Source organism: Mustela putorius, unplaced genomic scaffold (assembly GCF_011764305.1).
Source record: "Mustela putorius furo isolate JIRA1106 unplaced genomic scaffold, ASM1176430v1.1 tig00003898_pilon_pilon_pilon, whole genome shotgun sequence".
Classification (NCBI taxonomy): domain Eukaryota; kingdom Metazoa; phylum Chordata; class Mammalia; order Carnivora; family Mustelidae; genus Mustela; species Mustela putorius.
The window spans coordinates 4,920,019-4,940,557 of record NW_025422047.1 but is presented as its reverse complement, the minus strand read 5'-3'; the positions used below and the strand labels follow the sequence as shown (position 1 = coordinate 4,940,557).

The 20,539-nt window shown below is 37.5% G+C and overlaps 1 protein-coding gene across 1 annotated transcript; it reads right to left on the bottom strand.

Moving 5' to 3' along the window:
• Positions 1-1,561: 1,561 nt before the first annotated feature.
• LOC101690244 (glyceraldehyde-3-phosphate dehydrogenase-like) lies at positions 1,562-2,615 on the bottom strand. Its single transcript, XM_013055396.2, has one exon. The coding sequence runs from the start codon at positions 2,597-2,599 to the stop codon at positions 1,577-1,579; it is 1,023 nt and encodes a 340-aa protein (XP_012910850.2). The 5' UTR covers positions 2,600-2,615; the 3' UTR covers positions 1,562-1,576.
• Positions 2,616-20,539: the final 17,924 nt, after the last annotated feature.

Here is a 20,539-nt window from a genome sequence, read left to right as displayed (position 1 = left end):
AGTGACAAGTGGCCACAATTGCTAATGGCCAAGCTAAAAGTCATTAGGAGATTGAGAATTACCTTTTCTCAGTATAGAGAACTATTTACACATAGTGATAGTACTTGATAAACTAGACTGTAATTTGTCTTTTCAGATCTAACCATGTATTTGTTTCATTCATTCATTTGATCAGTCCACAGATATTTACTGAATACCTCTTATGTGCTAGATTCTATTCGGAGTGCCAGAGACTTAACAGTGAAAAGGACAAAGTCCTACCCTCGAGGAAATCTACAGTTAATTGTGAGTGTGTGTATGTTTGGGTGGGGCACAGGGAGAGAGTATAATTGAAATAATATGAAAAATATGTATAATATGATAAGACATAAGACCATACAAAATGTCATTGAATAATTTTGGTAATATTAAGTGCTATGATAAGAAAACAAAGTAGGGAAGAGGAATAGAAAGTTTTAGAGTGCAGCGCCAGGGTAGCTTACACTGTTGAACATGTGAATCTTGATTTTGGCTCAGGTCATGATCTCAGCTTTGTGAAATCGAGTTCTGTGTTGGGCTCTATACTTAGTGTAGAGTCTCCTTAAGATTCTCTCTCCCCATCTCCCTCTGCCTCTCCCCACCCTGATGCCCTCTCTCTAAAAAAATGAATATATATATTTTTTAAAGGAAGTATTAGGCCTTTCTGAAACCTCTGTCAGGTTCAGTGTTTCACTAGAAGGGATCACAGAATTTGGAAGACTGTTACACTTACAATTAGGTTTTGTTACAGCAAAGAAATCAGACTAAAATTAGTAAGGAAAAAAGATGCATAGGGCAGAGTCCAGAAGAGACCAGGAATAAGCTTCCAGTTGTCCTATCTTAATAGGGTCTCAGGGCTAGTACTGAAATTTCTTAACATTGACGTGTGTAAAACTTGCCAAGTATTTCCAGCCAGGGAAGCTCACCCAAGCCTTGGTGTCCAGGGTTTTTATTGGGGTCTGTCATGTAGACATCTAGCACTTTCATGACTGAATTTAGCTACCCAGTCTTCAGGCTTCTAAAGGTCAAGCTTCTATAGTGTGATGCAAAGCCCAGGCATACAAAAATAGGCATTCACCATGAATCACATTATTAGCCTAAACTATCTGGCATGGCCCAAAGCTTCAGGAATACAAAGACGCTCTTGTCAGGTAAGGTATTCCAAGGGCTCAGAGTTCATATCCCAGGAGCTGGACCAAGGGCCAGTCCTGAAGACAATGGAAAGTGCAGAGTTTGAGCAGTTTAGGTATGCTAGTTAATTGTTTACTTTCCAAAGATAGGCAGAAGGATTTTCTTTTAAAAAATTTTTTTTTGTTTATTTTTTATTTTATTATTTATTTATTTATTTATTTTGGCTGGGTGCAGTATACTTTATTGATGGTACATGACAAGGTAGGGCTCCCCAAGCCCCTCCCCTTCTTCAGGGGTCTGGGATGGAAATAGTGGAGGTTGGGAGATTCTCAGTGTTTTAGGGGATAAGTTAGGGCAGGGATTCCCCAGCAGCTGAGGGCCTCTTTCTTCTTCTTGCTCTGGCTGGGGCTGGTGGTTCAGGGGTCTCTTATTCCTTGGAGGCCATGTGGACCATAAGGTCCACCACCCGGTTGCTGTAGCCAAATTCATTGTCATACCAGGAAATAAACTTGACAAAGTGGTCATTGAGAGCAATGCCAGCCCCAGCAATGCCAGCCCCAGCATCGAAGGTAGAGGAGTGGGTGTCACTGTTGAAGTCGCAGGAGACAACCTGGTCCTCAGTATACCCCAGGATGCCCTTAAGGGGGCCCTCTGATGCCTGCTTCACCACCTTCTTGATGTCATCATATTTGGCAGCTTTCTCCAGGTGGCAGGTCAGATCCACAACAGACACATTGGGGGTGGGGACACGGAAGGCCATGCCAGTGAGCTTCCCATTCAGCTCAGGGATGACCTTGCCTACAGCCTTGGCCACACCAGTGGAAGCAGGGATGATGTTCTGGGCAGCCCCTCGGCCGTCACGCCACAGCTTCCCAGAGGTGCCATCCACGGTCTTCTGGGTGGCAGTGATGGCATGGACGGTGGTCATGAGTCCCTCCACAATGCCGAAGTTGTCATGGATGACCTTGGCTAGAGGAGCCAAGCAGTTGGTGGTACAGGAGGCATTGCTGACAATCTTGAGGGAGTTGTCATACTTCTCATGGTTCACACCCATCACGAACACTGGGGCATCAGCAGAAGGAACAGAGATGATGACCCTCTTGGCCCCACCCTTCAAGTGAGCCCCAGCCTTCTCCATGGTGGTGATGACACCAGTGGACTCCACAACATACTCAGCACCAGCATCGCCCCATTTGATGTTGGCGGGATCTCGCTCCTGGAAGATGGAGATGGACTTCCCATTAATGATGACAAGCTTCCCGTTCTCAGCCCTGACTGTGTCGTGGAATTTACCGTGGGTAGAATCATACTGGAACATGTAGACCATGTAGTTGAGATCAATGAAAGGGTCATTGATGGTGACAGTATCCACTTTACCAGAGTTAAAAGCAGCCCTGGTGACCAGGCGCCCAATACGGCCAAATCCGTTCACTCCAACCTTCACCATCATGTCTCAGGCACGTGGCTGGCACTGCACCTGAAGATGTGGCTATCTGTCTAATGGGGAAGAGCAGAGAGTCTATTTTTTATTTTTTTTAAAAGACTTTATTTATTTGACACAGAAAGAGGGATCACAAGTAGACAGAGAGGCAGGCAGAGAGAGAGGGGAAAGCAGGCTCCTTGCTGAGCAGAGAGCCCGATGCGGGGCTCAATCTCAGGACCCTGAGATCATGACCTGAGCCAAAGGCAGAGGCTTAACTCACAGAGCCACTGAGGTGCCCCCAAAAGGATTTTCTAATAAGGGTTTTTCTTCTCATCTCTTCTTTATTTTTATTTATTTTTAAATTTTATTTATTTATTTGACAGAACAAACAGGGGGAGAAGCATGGAGAGGGAGAGGGAGAAGTGGGCTCAGCAGGGAGTCCAATGTGGGACTCAATTCCAGAACCCTGGCATCATGATCTGAGCTAAAGGCAGGAACTTTACAGACTGAGTCACCCAGGTGCCCCTAATCTCTCCTTTAAATGTAACCCAAAAATGTAAATTTCTTGACTTCTAGTTCTTCTGTGTTAACCTGCTTTGTGTCTTATTTCAAGACACTAATAAGCACCAGTTTGTGTAAGGGCACACAACGTGTGTGTGTGTGAACGTTCTAATTAGTACAAGCCACCAGCATCTTCAGTACCTGTTTTCCCAGGGCAACACTGATTCGTGTTTATTTTATTAAATTAGTGCCTATGTCTCAATGAACTTATTTGTTGGTAACAATGTTCTTTGGCATGTGTGGACTGAAACATGTATTCTGACCCTAAATATATAATTTATAATTTCTTCCATTACATATTTTATAAGAGTCAACACTGAGAAACATAAAGCTTTTCTTTTCCTAGTTTTTAATAGTGACATCAGTTCACCTAGACCTTGAATTCAAAGGAGTATTTGTGTGCTGGAGATGACAGGAACTGGAAGGAGGAAAGGTATAGCGGATACCCTAGCTATAGAAGAAAATTTTGCAATTGATAGCTATTTGTATATTAGCAGCTTAAAAAAATCTGCATCCCCCACAAGCAAAGTGCAACCTGTTGTATATCATGCCATATGTGTATTCATAGAAAACAAATACATATGTCATTATAGCTTCTCTTTTAAGGTTATTATGCTTGACAGAATTTAGATCTTTCTGAAAACACATTCATTTTCATCTCCCAGAAAGTGGATAGTGGAGGGCTTAGCCCTTTCCTTCTGCTTCTAATATGGTGTGTTCGTACTTGAAGGAAAACCCATAGTTGTGAAAAGTAGAGAAAAAAAGAAAAAAGGAAGGGCCAGCTCTGGTTCACCTAGGAGGGCTTAAATTAACGAACCTATTACCCTGGAGCTGAAGACAAGTATCAGCTCCCCAAAGAGGAGGCAGACTTCCTCTTCCATACCTATCTTTGAGCGACTGGTTTCAGAGAATGTTACATACATACATCATCACTACTGTCCACACTGAACACACCTTTTGCTTGTGACACCTTTCTTGTGAACAGGGAGCCTTTCAAGTGAACAGAGAGTTTTATATGGGAAGAAAATCAGTATCATGTGCTAGAGTTATTTAATATGTGTTTCTTAATAATAAAACAAGGTTTTCCCTATTACATATATACATAATGTACATACATACATAAAATACACACATACGTTTACTTAGCTAATTAAATAGGGAAGGCTCATATAAGACAATTTCACTTCATTTATACCAAATCGTTAAATAGTTTCCAAATTTTTTGACTTTCAGGATGCTGCCGCTTTAAGTGGAGCTATTTATGCCACAGGGTTTTTTGTTGGAATTTCTAATCTACCACTCTTATCTACCCATTTTCCTTACAGCTTTCAGTGCCATTTCATGCACTAGCAATTTGAGTGAGGCATATTAATTTGGCTGGCCATTTGCACATTTGTCTGCTAGAGTCTTCTCCAGTCTTTTCTTCACATTGCTTGTTTTAGACGTTCTTCCTTCTCTGCCAAATCCCTGATTGTGCTCCCAGTCCACACTCTGAGCTGGTTTCTAGCACTCCCACTCAGGAAATCCCGTTTGCTCCCATTGTGCACTGCCCCCACCTTCACTCAGAAGTCCTTCATCACTTTCCCACACATTCCCTGTATGTGCAGCTTCTCCTTTCCCACCGAGCCTCTCTTCTCAGCTCAGCCTGCCCACGCACGCGGGTCGCGGACTCTCAGACCCACGGCCCGCCCACGCCTGTTGCCGCTGCTCCTGCTCCTTCCTGCCGTAGTCTCACCTCACTAGGCACCCGTGTGTGGCTGCTTGCCTCTTTTCCTGCTTCACTTTTTTTCACCTTTCCTATCTATTCATCACACTGCTGACTGATTAATCTTTTTAATATCCTCATGTCATTTTATCATTTTATTCTCAAAAACCTTTAATGGCTCCCCAGTGCTTATTAATAAAGTTCAAACTCCTTAGCTTTGCGCTTTGCCAAGCTTTCCCCATAACCTGGCTCGCTGCCAGCCTTCTCAGCTTTCTCTCCCTCTGTTCACCTTTATATTCCCTACCTTGGGTCCACACTGCGTTGTAGGTGGTCGTTGCCTGTGTATGCCCTGTGCTTCTCAATCTTCTTGCCTTGACTCACGGCATCCTTCAGCCTGGATTGCTCTCTCCCTTTCAGGTGTGTCTTCTTGCGCTACCCCCTGCTACCCAAATCCCACCTTAATGTCTAGCTCAAATTTAGCCTCTCCCCAGAAGCTTCCCAAGCTGGAAGTATTCTCTTCATTCCAAGTGGCTTTCTATAATAGGAGTAGTTTATATCCTTCTTACAGTACTTATTCCATTCTCACTGTTACTTTTATTTATGTATGAGCTTCATGTCTTTTAGGGTGTGTAAGGTCTTTAGAATAGAGTTTATGCTTTTGTGGTGTGTTCTATAGTACCTATTTTTAGCATAATATCTGAAGAACACTAACGATATGTTTACTGAGTGAATAAATGGATGCATATCTCCAGAAGAAAGAACTGCTCATGGAAGTATACCTCATATCTTAACTCACTATCTAGGTGTGAATAAATTAAAATAATTACCCTCAGCACATCAATTCTTCCAGATATTTTGTAATTGCTCTTATCATGTAAAGCATATCAAGGTAATTGGATACAATGTGTTTACGAGCTGTAAGATGTATTACTGTCCCAGATTGAAATTTGTTTCCATCTAGATTAGTAATACTGCTTTGTAATGACCTCTGAGTCGTGCATCAGAAGTCATTAGGGTATTTATCAGAAATAGAAATCAAATGGAAAAGCCATCATATCTTTTTCCCTATCTCTACCCTCACCTAAATGCAGAAAATAGTATCTTCAAAACATTTACTATTCTGTGGCTTTTAAAGAAACCCCAAACTTAAAATACAAACACACGTGTGCCTTTCTTATATTCTGACCTATAAAATTGCACACTTCAAAGTTATTTTGAAACTCAGAAATAGGAATGGGAGCATCAAAATGCAACATTGTCAACACATTTAAAAATTTTGTAGATTTGAGCTTTCAGAAAGGGAATTATTTTCATTCCTCCTGCTGAAACTCCCATTTGTACTGGGTTGCCTTCCCCAAGGATCCCCAATAAGCTTCACCCATTTTCCCACTGAAAAGAGAGGTACCCCTAGGCTGGAGAGCAGCTTCCATTTAATAGTGCATAACAACAGAACCGGGGCTGTCAAACTCTGACAGCTTGAATGAGGGAAGATTTCAAACAATTATGAGTGGGATTTTAAATGCCTCACCTGAAATACGTTGCAGAGTCCTTATCACAAAAGGGAAATACTTTGGAAACTGCCTGAAAATTCATCCAAGAGGAATTTAAGAGAAACTTGGCAGGTGCTCATGGCACAACAGCTGAGAATAAGAAATGAAGCAGCGCACTGGAGGGATCTAGGGAGCTTGAACGTAATCATTGATGTAAGAATGAGGCCAGGACCCAGGAGATGCAATCCCTGCCCTTTGTTATAAGACCTCAGGGACTGCAAGTTCTAAACCCTTACTTGTTTTGTGTTTCGTCTCACACCAAGCAGTGTTATTCTTATTAGCTAAAAATTGGGAATTGGCTAGCTGAGTAAAGCTTATTCAGGACTGGACAGAGGGGACATTACTGCTATTAATACACCATTCTTTAAACACGTTCATTCATCCTTAATGGCACTCTGCTAGAAAAATCCATGGTCAGTGCTAGTAGGTCTGTTTTGTAGGTAAAGCCTTTAAGTGAATAAGTAAATACACATTCTGTTGTAGTCAGGTTCAAGGTGAGATTGTTTTTGACAGGCCTTGCCCTCTCTTTTTTCCAGACAACCATATCAGTGTGCTCTAATGACTTGCCAGCTTTACTCCTATAACATCTTGTAATTTCTTTTGGCATATTGCCCAACAATTTATTTTGACTGTTTTGACTTTCAGACCTCTTTAAGTACACTTTTGTAAGCAACTTTATTCTTTCTCACCTTTATAATTAATCATTGTAGAGTCATTTGAAATGAAGACTTTTACAGATGAACTAAGTGACGTTAGGTCAAACCACTCTTACCATTTACTTACTTTGACTTACCTATTTTAATTTCCTAAAAGGCCAAGGAAAGAAGAATGGTGTGTTAATATCCATATGGACCCACAATCTCTGTAATTGAAAGTCCTTGAGGACAGATGTATTTTAGAATCACAGTTTTTGGATTTTAGAAACTGAATGCAGTGTATATATTATAGACTACGCTGACTAACACCTTTAGTGGCAGTTGGGCAGTACCTGTAATCATTACATTAATATATCTGCAGTAAAATGGGTACATATTCATATCAGTTTAAGTCTCTGTTGCCACCAAATAAGTTACAAACGTCTTGGTTTTCTGAGAATTTTAAGCTTCAAATTGCAGATAAGGTGCAGATATTTACTTAATTTTCTTTGTTCTTTAAAACAGATAATTAAAAACAACAATAAAACCTCCAAATTTTTTTATTAATAAGGAGATTGAACCTCAGTGAAATTAAACAAGTCGAAGGTCACACAACGAGGAAAGAATGCAACCTGGATGCTAATCCAATGTCCTCTATTCTGTTTAACCAAATTGCTTTGCTTTTTAAAATTTTTAAGAAGATATTTATTTATTTATTTATTTATTTATTTGACAGGTAGAGATCACAAGTAGGCAGAGAGGCAGGCAGAGAGGGAGAGGGAAGCAGACTCCCTGCTGAGCAGAGAGCCCAATGTGGGGCTTGATCCCAGAACCCTGAGACTATGACCTGAGCCGAAGGCAGAGGCTTAACCCCCTGAGCCACCCAGGTGTCCCCCCCACCCCCTTTCTTTTTGCTTTTTTTAAATAATACATGCCCACTTACTTGTTTCCATTTTTGCCCTGCTTCCTACTGCTTTAATATCCATCCAGCCAGTGATATCTTCGGTCTTTTTCTTATGCAGTGCTCGTCATGATGTAATAGTAAAAACAGAAAGGTACTTGATCACAAATAGAACATGAAATCCTCTACAAGGTGACCGAGTTTAAGTCCTACTTCACTTAATTACTGGAAATTGGTGGGTATTCCTTTTTCTTACAAAAAGGTAGCCTTAAGCTCTTAATTTAGGTAACCATGGGATGAGTATCAGTAAGTTTATGAAAAGTTGGGAGTTTTCTCAGGTTTCACCAGTTATTTTCTGAGATATTCAAAGGGAGGAAAGAAAAAAATAATGTTACAGGATTATTTTCTATTTGCATTTTTTTGGGGGGGTCACATTAACTAGGATCAGGTGGAAAATGTTAGTCTTTTGAAGTTATATGAAGAACGTTGTTTGACATCAGGCTAGCTCTCCACGTGTTTCTTAGGATTGAAAGGAAACTCTTAACCTATTTCTCTCCCATTACTGTCACCCAACAGTTCTTGAATTATGTTATGTAAAAGGACTTAGTGATGAAATGTGGATCATTCCCCAGCTTAGAGATAAGATTGCCCAAGCAATGGTACCCAAATTTCTCTTAAAGATAAAATTTTATGAAGTCTCTCAGAGGCCTAATGCTAACCACACTGGCAGGAAATTTTCCTTTAGATCTAACTGGACACCTTCTTGCTGCAGTTCAAATTGATTCTTCGTCTTAATAAATGCCATCCTTGTTCATGAAGGGCAATCCATTTTGCAGTAATAAAGCTGAGGTCTGGGAAACTTCATGATAATACATGTTAGATTAGTTCTAGCTTGTTGAAAAAACAAATTAAACCAGTGTTCAAAAGTCTAAATGCCACAGTCATCTTAATTTTTTTTCCTGGCCACAAAAGACCCTATTTTTATATACAAAAACTATGTAACTTTACTTGTGAGTACACTTACCCCTTTTCCCAAAGGGCAAAGTTGACTTTAAGATTTGAGAGTAACTCTACCATTCAGGAATGCAAAAGAAAACACAGTTTTTGAAAATTCATTAGTCCTTATGCTTAAATTCTTATCAGCATTGTAAAATAGATGAAACATACTATTGCCCTATTTTTCTTAAAAAATATAACCATAATATATAAAATTATATTAATAAGAAATATGTGTATATATATATATACATATATATATGTGTGTGTGTGTATGTATATATAAAACTCTGCTCACAGTCTTTGAATGTAGAAAATGAGTTGCAGAAAACAACAATGCAAGACTGTATTTAAAAAATTTAGACAGTATTTTCAAAAGACAGATTATAAAGTGGCACAATATTGTGTTCAGAAAACATGCAGAAGCCCTTTACATACAGAGATTCTTACTGTTACCTCCTGGCAAAAATTGCTTTGTAAGAAAAATTATTCAAAGAAAAAGATTTCTATCATTTCACAATGGTTCTGGAAACTCTTTATATCAAAAGAGAATTGTTTTTGTGCAATTAAAATCTTTAGACGCATCAGAGAGCTGTAACATTTCCTTTTGTAAGGTCAGCAACACCATCAATTCAATTAATCCTCTCGAATATTCTCTACATTGCTCAAAAGCCGTCCTCCTCAGGGTGGCTGATGTGATGGCATCGACAGGAAGGGAGAAGCAAGACTGGCATCCTGATGGATTTTGTCATTGTTCTTCTCTAGAATATCCAAAGGCTTGGAGCCTTATTTTTAAACTCTCCTCATTCTATTTCAGTTTCGTTTGCTTTTGTAAATATAGTTGAGAGAGAGCAAATGTACTGTTTGTCAGTGTTTCTTTTGTGCATCTGTTTGCCTAGTAGCATAACAAACTCTGAAAAAAATACAATATATGTATATAACATATGTATATATTATAAATATGTGTCTAATATATACATATTAAATATTTCTATATTCAGGTCAATTGTGTGAATTGTAGGTATTAGGCTATAACCTGTCAATGTTTGGTGGTAATATTAAAACAGAAATTATAGGGTCTCTTCTTTGTCTCCACGCAACTTCCTCAGGAACTGTACCCTCCTTTAAGAATGCTTTCAATCACTCTCTAGGAAGGTTTTCTTTCTGGTAACCAGTTAAACACTTCTGCTTTATCAAGAATAAATGTAGTTTAAAAACATAGTAAATAAATGCCTCTGAATATATTTTAGGGCTTTTCTTTTATAATACATAAAGTGCTAGTTTCATGTTTCCACCTGTTCTAATAGTGCTTTTTCATTTATAAGAAACCTTTACTGAAGTGCTTTATTTAAGTTTAGGGACAGGGAGAATTTGGAGAGAGTCCAGATACAGTAATAAAAATCAGTAAGCCTATATGCAAATACATTTTGGGAAAATGGTAATGCTTGCCAAGATTTTAGTCAACCTGCCAAAAATTGCATTTTACAAAATGCAGTGGTGTTACTCATGCTTTTTTCCGCGCTGTGAATGCTAATGAATAATTCCCAGTGGTTGTAGAGGGGACTGGTCCAAAGAAGTAGCTTCTGGGGCTTATGCACAAGTTACAGGCTTAATGTAGACATGGTTTAAGACTTTTCTTTTAAAATTGGGCTCCATGGGTATCTAATTCTTACTATTCTGTGTTATGGAAATGAGTCTAAAGGGCAGAAAAAATGTAAGAAGAAATGTTCTCATTCTAAGGTCCTAGTTGTAGAAAATTTTTCATTAACTGATCTACTTTAGGTTTGCTAAAAGAACAGCTAGAGGAAAAGTTAAGTGTTTCTCCTAACAGTGTTGAGTTAGTGCAAGACTTACATCCTAATTTCACCACCTTGGTTTCCCAAGTTTAATTTTTTCTTGTAAAAGACCGAAGGAAGTAAGATTCAGCCAACTATTCAGAGGCAGCCCTTCACAGTGGAAAGAATATGGACTTTGCCTTTCAATTTACTTGGCTACCAGTCATACCACTACCCATATTAGCTCTGAAACTTGTGCTAGCTTTGTAAATGAGGCTAATAATTGGTATCTAGCTTATAGGGTTCTTGTGATGATTAAATAAAGTTTAAAAAAATTAAAGCACTTGGCTCCTAAGAGGTGTTCAATAAATGTAAGCCTTCTTCCTGAAAGTAATTCTCATTAATAGAATAGTCTAGAAACTAGACTATTCTCACTAGGAAATTGAAATCCAATCATACATTTAGAGAAAATGAGTTTTCATACAAACATATTGAAGTGATAAAATGGAGAAATGAGAGAAGGAATCATTTGATTTCCACAAACAGACACACTTGCAAATTTTTAAGATTCCAGTTAAAGAAATAAAAGGCAACTCTTAACTGCATTTGCTTGTCTGCATTCATGGCTAATCATACGGAATTAAAATATTTAATGAGCCTATTCCTTAGGAATGCATTTTTAAAACTAAAAGTTATGCATGCACTGGTATCCGAGTGGATAAAGCATAGAGGTATAATGGATAATAATTACCTAAATTACAGAGGTAAATAGATCTGTTCATATAAAAGGTTTCCATTGCACTAAATAAGTCAGACTTTTTAAACTAAGTTTGTAATTAGAGTTGCCAGATAATTTATAAGATGTCTAGTTAAATTTGAACATCAGATCAACAGTGAATTCTTTTTTAGTTATAAGTATGTTCTAAATATTGCATGGGACATACTTATACTAAAATACTATTTGTCGTTTACCTGAAATTCCAAACCTCACTGGGTGTCTTATATTTTTATTTACTAAATCTGGTAACCTCATTCATATTCTAAACATTTTCTATACATTTTTATACATTTCATGATTATATTATGATTTATACTACTATAATACCAACTTCTTTGTTATGACTGATTGCAGGTCTTTTATACATATTATTTCTGAGTTACTTTTTCTTTTTTCTTTTTTTAGATTTTATTTAAATTCAAGATAGCTAACCTATGGTGTATTATTAGTTTCAGGCATAGAACTTAGTGATTTATCACTTACATACAGCACCCAGTGCTCATCACAACAAGTGCCCTCCTTAATGCCCATCACTCAATTATCCTGTCTGCCGACCCACCTCCCCTCCCACAACCTGCAATTTGTTCCCTATAGAGTCTCTTACAGTTTGCCTCGCTCTCTGTTTTTATCTTATTTTATTTTTCCTTCCCTTCCCTTATGTTCATCGTTTTGTTTCTTCTGAGTTCTTTCTTGAGACTTTTTTTTTCTTTATATGGGGAAGGGATGGTGAAGTTAAAATTCTAGGAGAACCCTGAAGCTAAAATCGTCTACGAGAAATAACTTCTACAAACTGCATAATGAATATCAAGCTGCATTTACATTGCTCTATTTTAATAAGTGAGAGCAAAGATCTCTAAAAGCAGAAGATAGCTGATATCATCAAATTCTACTACATGGCATTACAAAGGAGGGAGAAGGAATAATCAATCCAGAAGTTCTGAAAGACTCTGCCGTAGTAGATTGTGTGTGCGGCTGGGCAGACTTCTCCGTATGCAGCAGTATAATGAAGCTACAAGAGGGAGAGATTATTCTTTCACTTTTATTCATATTATGCACAAGACTTTAGAATTAGTTTTTTGGTGGGTAAGCACCTTAAATCACCCATAAGACCTCAGCTTTATTGTTCAGCCTTAAAGAACAGAAGAAAGAGCAAAGAGTTTGAGGAATTAAATGACTATGTAGGAAACTTGTTCATACACGTGCCTTATGTTTTAACAGTAAATCACTAACTTTTTAGACCTGGAGCTGCCTGCCAGTGCTGAGTTCCGTGGGGAGGAAAAGAGAGCAAAAGAGAAAATTTTGCCTGCATTGGAACAGAAAATAATGTTGAAGCAAATAGAACTCTATATACTTCTGACAGTTCAAATGATACATAAGTACACAGGCTGACAACGGCTGGTTTGTCCCTGCAGTTCACTTCGCTCAACTCTGCATGGTTCTGTAGGACAATGAAATTCAATGCACTTAGAATTTCCAAAAAAAAAAAAAAGTGAGCTCAGATTCTTTTAAAAGCATTTCTATGAGAAAACGGATCATTTACATGCCAAAAGCACTTTTAATGTGACATATTTAGCACATGTATTATTTAGAACGAAAGCTGCTTGAACTTAGCGAATTTTAAAGTCTATAAAACGGCACCCCACTGAGCAGAAAGGTAGCAGTTCTCTGTTATGTGATTATGTGGAATAATAGACTTGTACATAACTTTTTACGAAATTAAAGGTATGACATTTACTTTCGTTTAGCCCTATAAATTGCACTTTAGAACATAAAGAGTGGCCTGATAAGTGAATTTGTTGTTCCTTCAAGCAATTTAACTGATTTTTAAAGAACAGTTTTGTGTTTCATCTATTGAGTAACACATCAAACAGTTATCTTAGTAGATTTAATGAGGCTCGTGTATCACTTAACTCTTCTGAGAAATGTTCAGGGACCCTTAAAATGAAAAAGGCGGACATCCCAGGTTTGTTTTGTTTGCTCCTTGCACTGTGCACCAGCTCCATTGCCATTGGGGGGGTGGGGTACTGTGCTGGAGGGGGTGTGGCTTCCCAGCAGCTGCTGCACACACCTTGTGGTGGGACATTAGCTGGCCCCAAATGGCTTTGGAGAACAAAATTGGGATTGCAGGTGTGATAACATTTGGGGCATATTCTAACAAATATATAATTTTCCAAGAAGTCCCCTTCATCAGAGCACACTACCTTACTTAGAGGAAGCATTCAGAAAATACTTGTTTCTTTAAGGCTAACTGTGGACAAAGCAGCCAGGTCTTAAAAAGTAAACAAAGGTATGCTGAAAAAGGGCCAAGACCTCTTGGTCCTTCCTAGTTTATGGTAATTTTGCCTCCAAAGAAGAGGTAATGATAAACTAAGCTGAACAGACATACACACACATGTTGGGCTGAATTTCTGTGATGCAGCCAGTGAGAAATATCCTCATGCCTGTCTGGAAGTGATTCTCAAGTTGGAATCCTAGGAAATGGTTTATCTTACAGGTGAATGCTGGACTGACTATCTATCTATCTATCTATCTATCTAGCAGAGTCCAGCATGCTTCAGATCTCTGTGAGTTTAAATAAGTGAGTGACTTGCTAGCTTGTTACCAGAGTGAGTGTGTTTCAGTGGTACACAAAGCTGTTTCAAGATTTCCATTTTAAACCTCTTCTCTCCTCTCTACCTCCTTCACCCCCTCCAGAGATTTCAATGATTGTGTTTAAATTTGCTTCGGGCTTGAATTTTGGCATTCAGGAAATCAGCTGAGCAACTCTTCAGTAATGTATCTGGGCTGCGAGACTCATTTTTGTGCCCTTTAAAGATAGAGACCCTTGACTGAAAAATGAAGTGCTGTGGCAGGTCAACACACCGGCTGTGTGTGTGGTTGTTGTTATTATTATTATTTTTTTTTTTAAAGGAAAGTTTGGCTAATCTGCAACAAGATGTTTTTCTCTTCTTTTGATTTTTCTGAATTAAAATAGACAAGATTTAGCATATTAGAAAATAAGCCCTAGTAAGCACACTGTTTTTACTATTTGTGTTCTCATGTCTATGTTGCTCTTGTAACAGCTTTGTTCACAGGGAGATGGAAATAAAACTGGATCTCAGTCCAAAAGGTGCAATTATGGTCATTTAAGCCAATAACATAATTATGTATAGTGCATATATATTTATCAGATATGTGCAGCCATTTTGAACTCTTTATGTATTATCATTGCCACTTTACAGCTTTCTTGAAACAATTTTCAGCAGCATCTAAGTAAAAATCACAGAGAAGGTTAAATGCTAAAAATATACTTTAAAATTACATTGAGGTGATGGCTTAAAGCCAGAAAAATAATTTTTATCTTACCATTCCTCTCTATTTCTTTTAGATTGATTAACATCAGAAATTTAATAAATTCCTATCATTGTCGTCAGTCTTTTGTGTTTATTTTGAGGAATACAGTTCAAGAGGACGCTTACCCAGAAGGACTTAAATGCAAACCTGTTTCAAACTCTGGAATCTAAGTTGACTACTTTATGTGTACGTGACATTAAATTTCCATTCTCAGAATAAACACCACACCACCTGGGATTATGGTGACTTTTCATTTTTAAACCAAAAATTTAGCATTGTTTGAAGTGTAGTTTATTTCACACCTTCCCAAGGCTCTCTTTAATGCAAGCAGGTAGGATCCCTAAACTTCCCATCCTGCAGCAATCCAACAGTTACTAATATTCACATGTATGTGTTGGTGAAAAGGAAGGTTGCTTTTAGCAAGCATGAGGCAAGGTTTTAATTTGTAGCTGATAATTTGCTACTGGAAGCTTACCCTGATTAGTCTTCTTACTGCACCAACAGTTTTTGAGGTGGTGTGAATTACCTGCTGTGTATGTTTTTACCACTCACTCAGGGATGAAAATGAATTATAACCTAGCCCTCAATTAAAGCTCAAAATAAGAAAACCTCAAACTTCTTTTATGTCTGCACTTCTAAAGAACAGAATTAGTTGCTTCTGATATCATTGGAATTGTAATTCACACTCTTGGAAATCCTGCAATGGATCTTTCAGCCCCACTCAAACAAGCGCATCTCAGCTGTTACCCAATTACATTGCCTTTGCTCCAAGTCAAATCATCATCCAGCAGCTGAGAATTGAAACAAACTCCATTTGTGAAAATGAACCATGAATTCATTGATAATGTGGAATGTTTATAAGTGTTATTTCTCGTCATTCTACAGAAATTAATGTGTTATTCTTGGTCCTATTAATTGTGAAATTTAGGAAATTGAGTCATGGACTTTGATTTAATTTGTCATTAATGTACTATTTTCAGCAGTGCTGGAAAGAAATACATTAATGAAAAATAAATTGAATAAATATTTTTGGAACACTGTTGCTAGATCTTTTGAGAACATGTCCATTACTTTTAACCCACTTATTAGAAGGCTACAAAAGCTTGTATTGTGTTTGTTGGGTGATCTGGACATCTCAAAAGGGAACACACAGGCATTCAAATAGTCTATGAGTTTATTCATTGGTTCATGTTCTTATTAGGCACCTATTGTGCTTTGTTTGCTCATGTCATGTGGAATAGAGAGCTCTTGAGTCCTAAAGCACTTTCATTTTATATGGGAAAACTCAGGTTTTGCCACCATTTTCAGGGAGAAAATGTCTTGTGAAGGCATTGTGCTTACAGCTGGTCATATATCCTGAATCTGCTGCTGTTCTGCAAATGTCTTATCTTCCTCTGGAAGAAAAGTGGGCTACCTGAGAATTTGCTCACCTAAGATCAGCATAGTAAGTGGCAAGAAGTGGGAAAAGCCAACCGAGACCAAAGTTGTAGGATGATTTTCTGCTCTAATGATTGGGAAAGACTAGGATATCAGAGAGCATCTCCTCATTCACTTAACATAAACAAGTTCGTTTCCTTGTGACTGGAAAGAAAAGTTTCAATTGAATTCTGAGAGAGGAAGCAGGGGGCTGCTCAGGAGGAGATCACATACAGGACTATGTAAAAAGAGAGGAATAAACAGAGGAGACAGAGCCTGGCACTCCCAAACCGATTATAAACACCATGATAGTAGAGGAATTTTTTATTTGTTTATTTATTTAGTGTTTTCCATAACCTCTAGTTTACACCTGGAGTCACAACTGGTACAAGTCTGATTTCTTTTTTTTTTTTAATTTTTTATTTTTTATAAACATATATTTTTATCCCCAGGGGTACAGGTCTGTGAATCACCAGGTTTACACACTTCACAGCACTCACCAAAGCTTGATTAATACCCATGTTCCAAGGTGGTAACTAAGGTTTACAAGAACATAGGAAGGGCAGTTATGTTACATACTGGATTCAGTGTTTTTGGCAGAGTTTACCTTATTTTTGATATTAACAGAATTACCTCAGATTTACTAGCTAATTTTAATTACTTTCCTCTCATTTGCAGTCATAAATTTTTTAGTTACAGGTCCATTCTGCGGTGTCATAAGAAAGATGATATTTGAAGATCTGCTTGTTCATGTTCCTAGAAAGAGGAAAATTATCATTCATCTACTTCTTCCTCCCTCCTTTGCTATCAAATGACAAGATTATTGATAAGTAGCTACATATTATACAATGTAACAATATTCTCAGAACTCTTTAATTTTAGGAATAGAGAAGTAGATTTCCAAGTAGATTTTAAATGGAAAATTAATAAGCTTAAGGAAGAGAGGGTTTTTTTTTTTTGTGGGGTGGGGAGAGGCTTAACCTTTTGGGAGGTCTATACAATGCTACTGGTTGATGCTCTTTGATACTGTTAGACAATGCTTTAATGTTTCACTTAAGAAAATTTTACCATTGGATTTTGTTTGATTTAATGTAATTATGAGGATTAATTATGTCTTCTTAGACTTAAGTTATGTTATTATTAATATGAAGATAATACCTAGCCAGCCATTCAAGATTAGCTTCAAATTAAAACTGGACCACTATATGGTTGATTGTATTGCCCGCATATTAGGTAGTAGCTCAAATAAAAGTAGAAATAAAATCCTATGTGGTTGTATGTTAGCTAAAAGTTGTCTCAACCAAGCCACCAATGTGAGAACAAGCATGGAATTAAGCAAAAGCCAGAGGGTGATATAGATAGGAACACAAAGTCATTTTGTTGGACAACTCTGAAAGATGGTTTTCCTGTCTTGTGTCCCTTAGTCACTTTCCTCTATCCCTTGTTTACGACTTCACTCTCTTACTTTCGCCTTAATTTCTCTTCTCTTCTCTTCTCTCTCTTTCTCTAGAAAATTCATTACCATATATCAGTTGTATATTATTATAGAGTGTTTTTTTCTAGTCTAGAGGTTGGGTAAAATAATATAAGTTCACTATGTATTTTTAAATTTAGACATGTGATACAACTAACCATGAAGATAAATATGTGTAGCCAAAAACTCGGCCAGTTGTGCACAGTATTGTAGGGATAACATTATTTTCTAAAAACAGGTGAATTCAGGGTTGTTTATGAGCTTCTGCAGGGGTGGCCTAAATTGAATGGGAGTTGAAAAAGCACTCTAAACAGCCTACTGATGTCCTGCCACCCACTGGATCTGTTGAGGGCATTGGTAGCCTATGCTGGCAGAGTTCTCATGATCTTGCTCCTGTCTCTTTCATGCCCCATGATATATGAAAATATGTATTTCTCCTGGCCTAAAATGTTGGAGTTTATCAATTACATAGAAGTTAGGAATTATGAAATACGATCATGATATATCAAGCTGATTATTTTTGCAGCCAGCTGCATCACTGAAAGCAGAACTACTCAGCTATTTAAACCCTGGTTGTTTATTCTCACATGTCAGATAAAAATCCCAAATACTCTGGAGGAGATAGCACTGAGCAGTGAGAGACAGAGCATTGAAGAGAAGTTTTAACTGCTGATACTTAAAGTTTTCTTTGGGAAAAACATGGAAATATGAATGATTTCTGATTTGTATAACATTTAAGTGCATTTTGCTTGCCTGTTAGGCAGTTTATTTTACTTAGCATGCAATAGCATATGGTATCAGAAATTAAGGTGATTTTAAAAGATGGAAAACTAGTGTAAAAACCAATCCTTTAAAAGTTCACACATGATTCTAGGGCATTTAGAAAGAGAATTTTGGACATTTAAAACTAACAAGCTTTGTGTTACTTATGGTATGATCCTGGCCTCATTCCCAAATAAAACAATAAAAAAAATTAGGCTGTTTTCAAATATATGGTTTTAATAGATACCGCACTGTGGTATTTATGCCTTATTTTAAAAGAAAAATCTTCATTTAATTGGCTAGCTTTTGAAATTCGCTTTGAAATAAGTGCATCTATTCAGTGTACTAGCTTCATTGCACTGTTGAGTTCAATATATGAGAAGATATGGTATTCAAAACATCATACTTGCAAAGATTTGTAGGCCCATTTTGCCTATTAAAACAGTGAAATTATATTCCTTCTCAACCGCACACCAGAAAAATATCTGAAAACACTGGTTGGACTATGTCTATTTAGTTTAATCAGTCCATGAGTAGAAGCCTTTGGAAGAAGTAATTAAGATAATTAAGATCAATTAAGATAGTCAATTAAGATACTGTGGATAATGCCATATTTTAGAATGAGCCCTCACTCTGAGGAGTAAAGATCTGGGCTGTAGAACTTTCTCAGCTGCTTACCAGCTGAATGATCTTGGGTTTATTTTACAAAGTTGCTTTCTCATCCATGTGGAACAATAAATGCTTTTCCTACTTACGTGTTTTGAGGTGCAAAATAAGAAAGTGGAAACACCTGGGAAGACGTAAATCATTATTCAAATATGAGTTATCATTCTCTTCTGTTTAGATGTAAGAACCAAACTTGTTGACATCCAGTTGGGTCACTATATATTTTAGTCATTTTCCCCCACTTTTAATTTTCCAATGGATTCCATGTAATTTATTTATTTATTTACTTACTTACTTACTTATTATTTGAGGAAATTAATTCCAGTGTAGGTAACATACAGTGCTCTGTTAGTTTCAGATGTACACTATAGTGATTCAACAGTTTCATACAGTACAGACTGCTCATCATGACACGTGTACTTTTAATCCCATCTCACCTATCTTACCCAGCCCGTCCCGCCTCCTTCCCCTCTGTTAGCCATCAATTTATTCTCCATAGATAAGAGTGTGTTTTCTGGTTTTTCTCTCTTTTATTTCCCCTTTGTTCATTTGTTTTGTTTCTTAAATTCCATATATGAGTGAAATCATGTGGTATTTGTCTTTCTCTGGCTGACTTATTTCTCTTGGGATTATACTCTAGCTCCATCCAGGTTGTTGCAAATGATAAGACTTCATTTTTTTTTTTTTATGGCTGAGTAGAATACTCTCTCTCTCTCTCTCTCTCACACACACACACACACACACACACACACACACACACAAACACACCACCCCTCTTTGTCCACTATCCATTTGTTGATGCACAGTTGGGCTGCTTCCATGATTTGGCTATTGTAAATAATGCAGCAATAAACATCAGGGTGCATATATAGCTTTGAATTAGTGTTTTTTATTCTTTGGGTAAATACCCAGTAGTGTGGTTACTAGATCATATGGTAATCCTATTTTTAATTTTCTGAGGAACTCGATACTATCTTCCACAGTGGTTGTACTAGTTTGCATTCCCACCAACAGTGCATGAGGGTTCCCCTTTCTCCCCAACACCTATTATTATTATTGTTGTTGTTATTGTTGTTTTAGCCATTCTGACAGGTATGAGGTGATATATCATTGTGGTTTTGATTTATATTTCCTGATGATGAGTGGTGTTGACCATCTTTTCATGTGTCTGTTGGCTATCTCTATGCCTTCTTTGGAGAAATGTCTGCTCATGTCTTCTGCCCATTTTTTAATTGGATTATTTAGGGGTTTTATTTTGGTGTTGAGTTGTATAAGTTCTTTATATATTTTAGATACTAACCTTTTATTGGATGTGTCATTTGCAAATATATGTTCCCATTCAGTAAGTTGTCTATTAGTTTTGTTGGTTGTTTCTTTTGTTTGTGCAGATGCTTTTTATTTTGATGTAGTCCTGG

Coding starts and splice junctions, on each gene's coding strand:
- LOC101690244 (XM_013055396.2), bottom strand. CDS start 2,599: ATGATGGTGAAGGTTGGAGTGAACGGATTTGGCCGTATTGGGCGCCTG.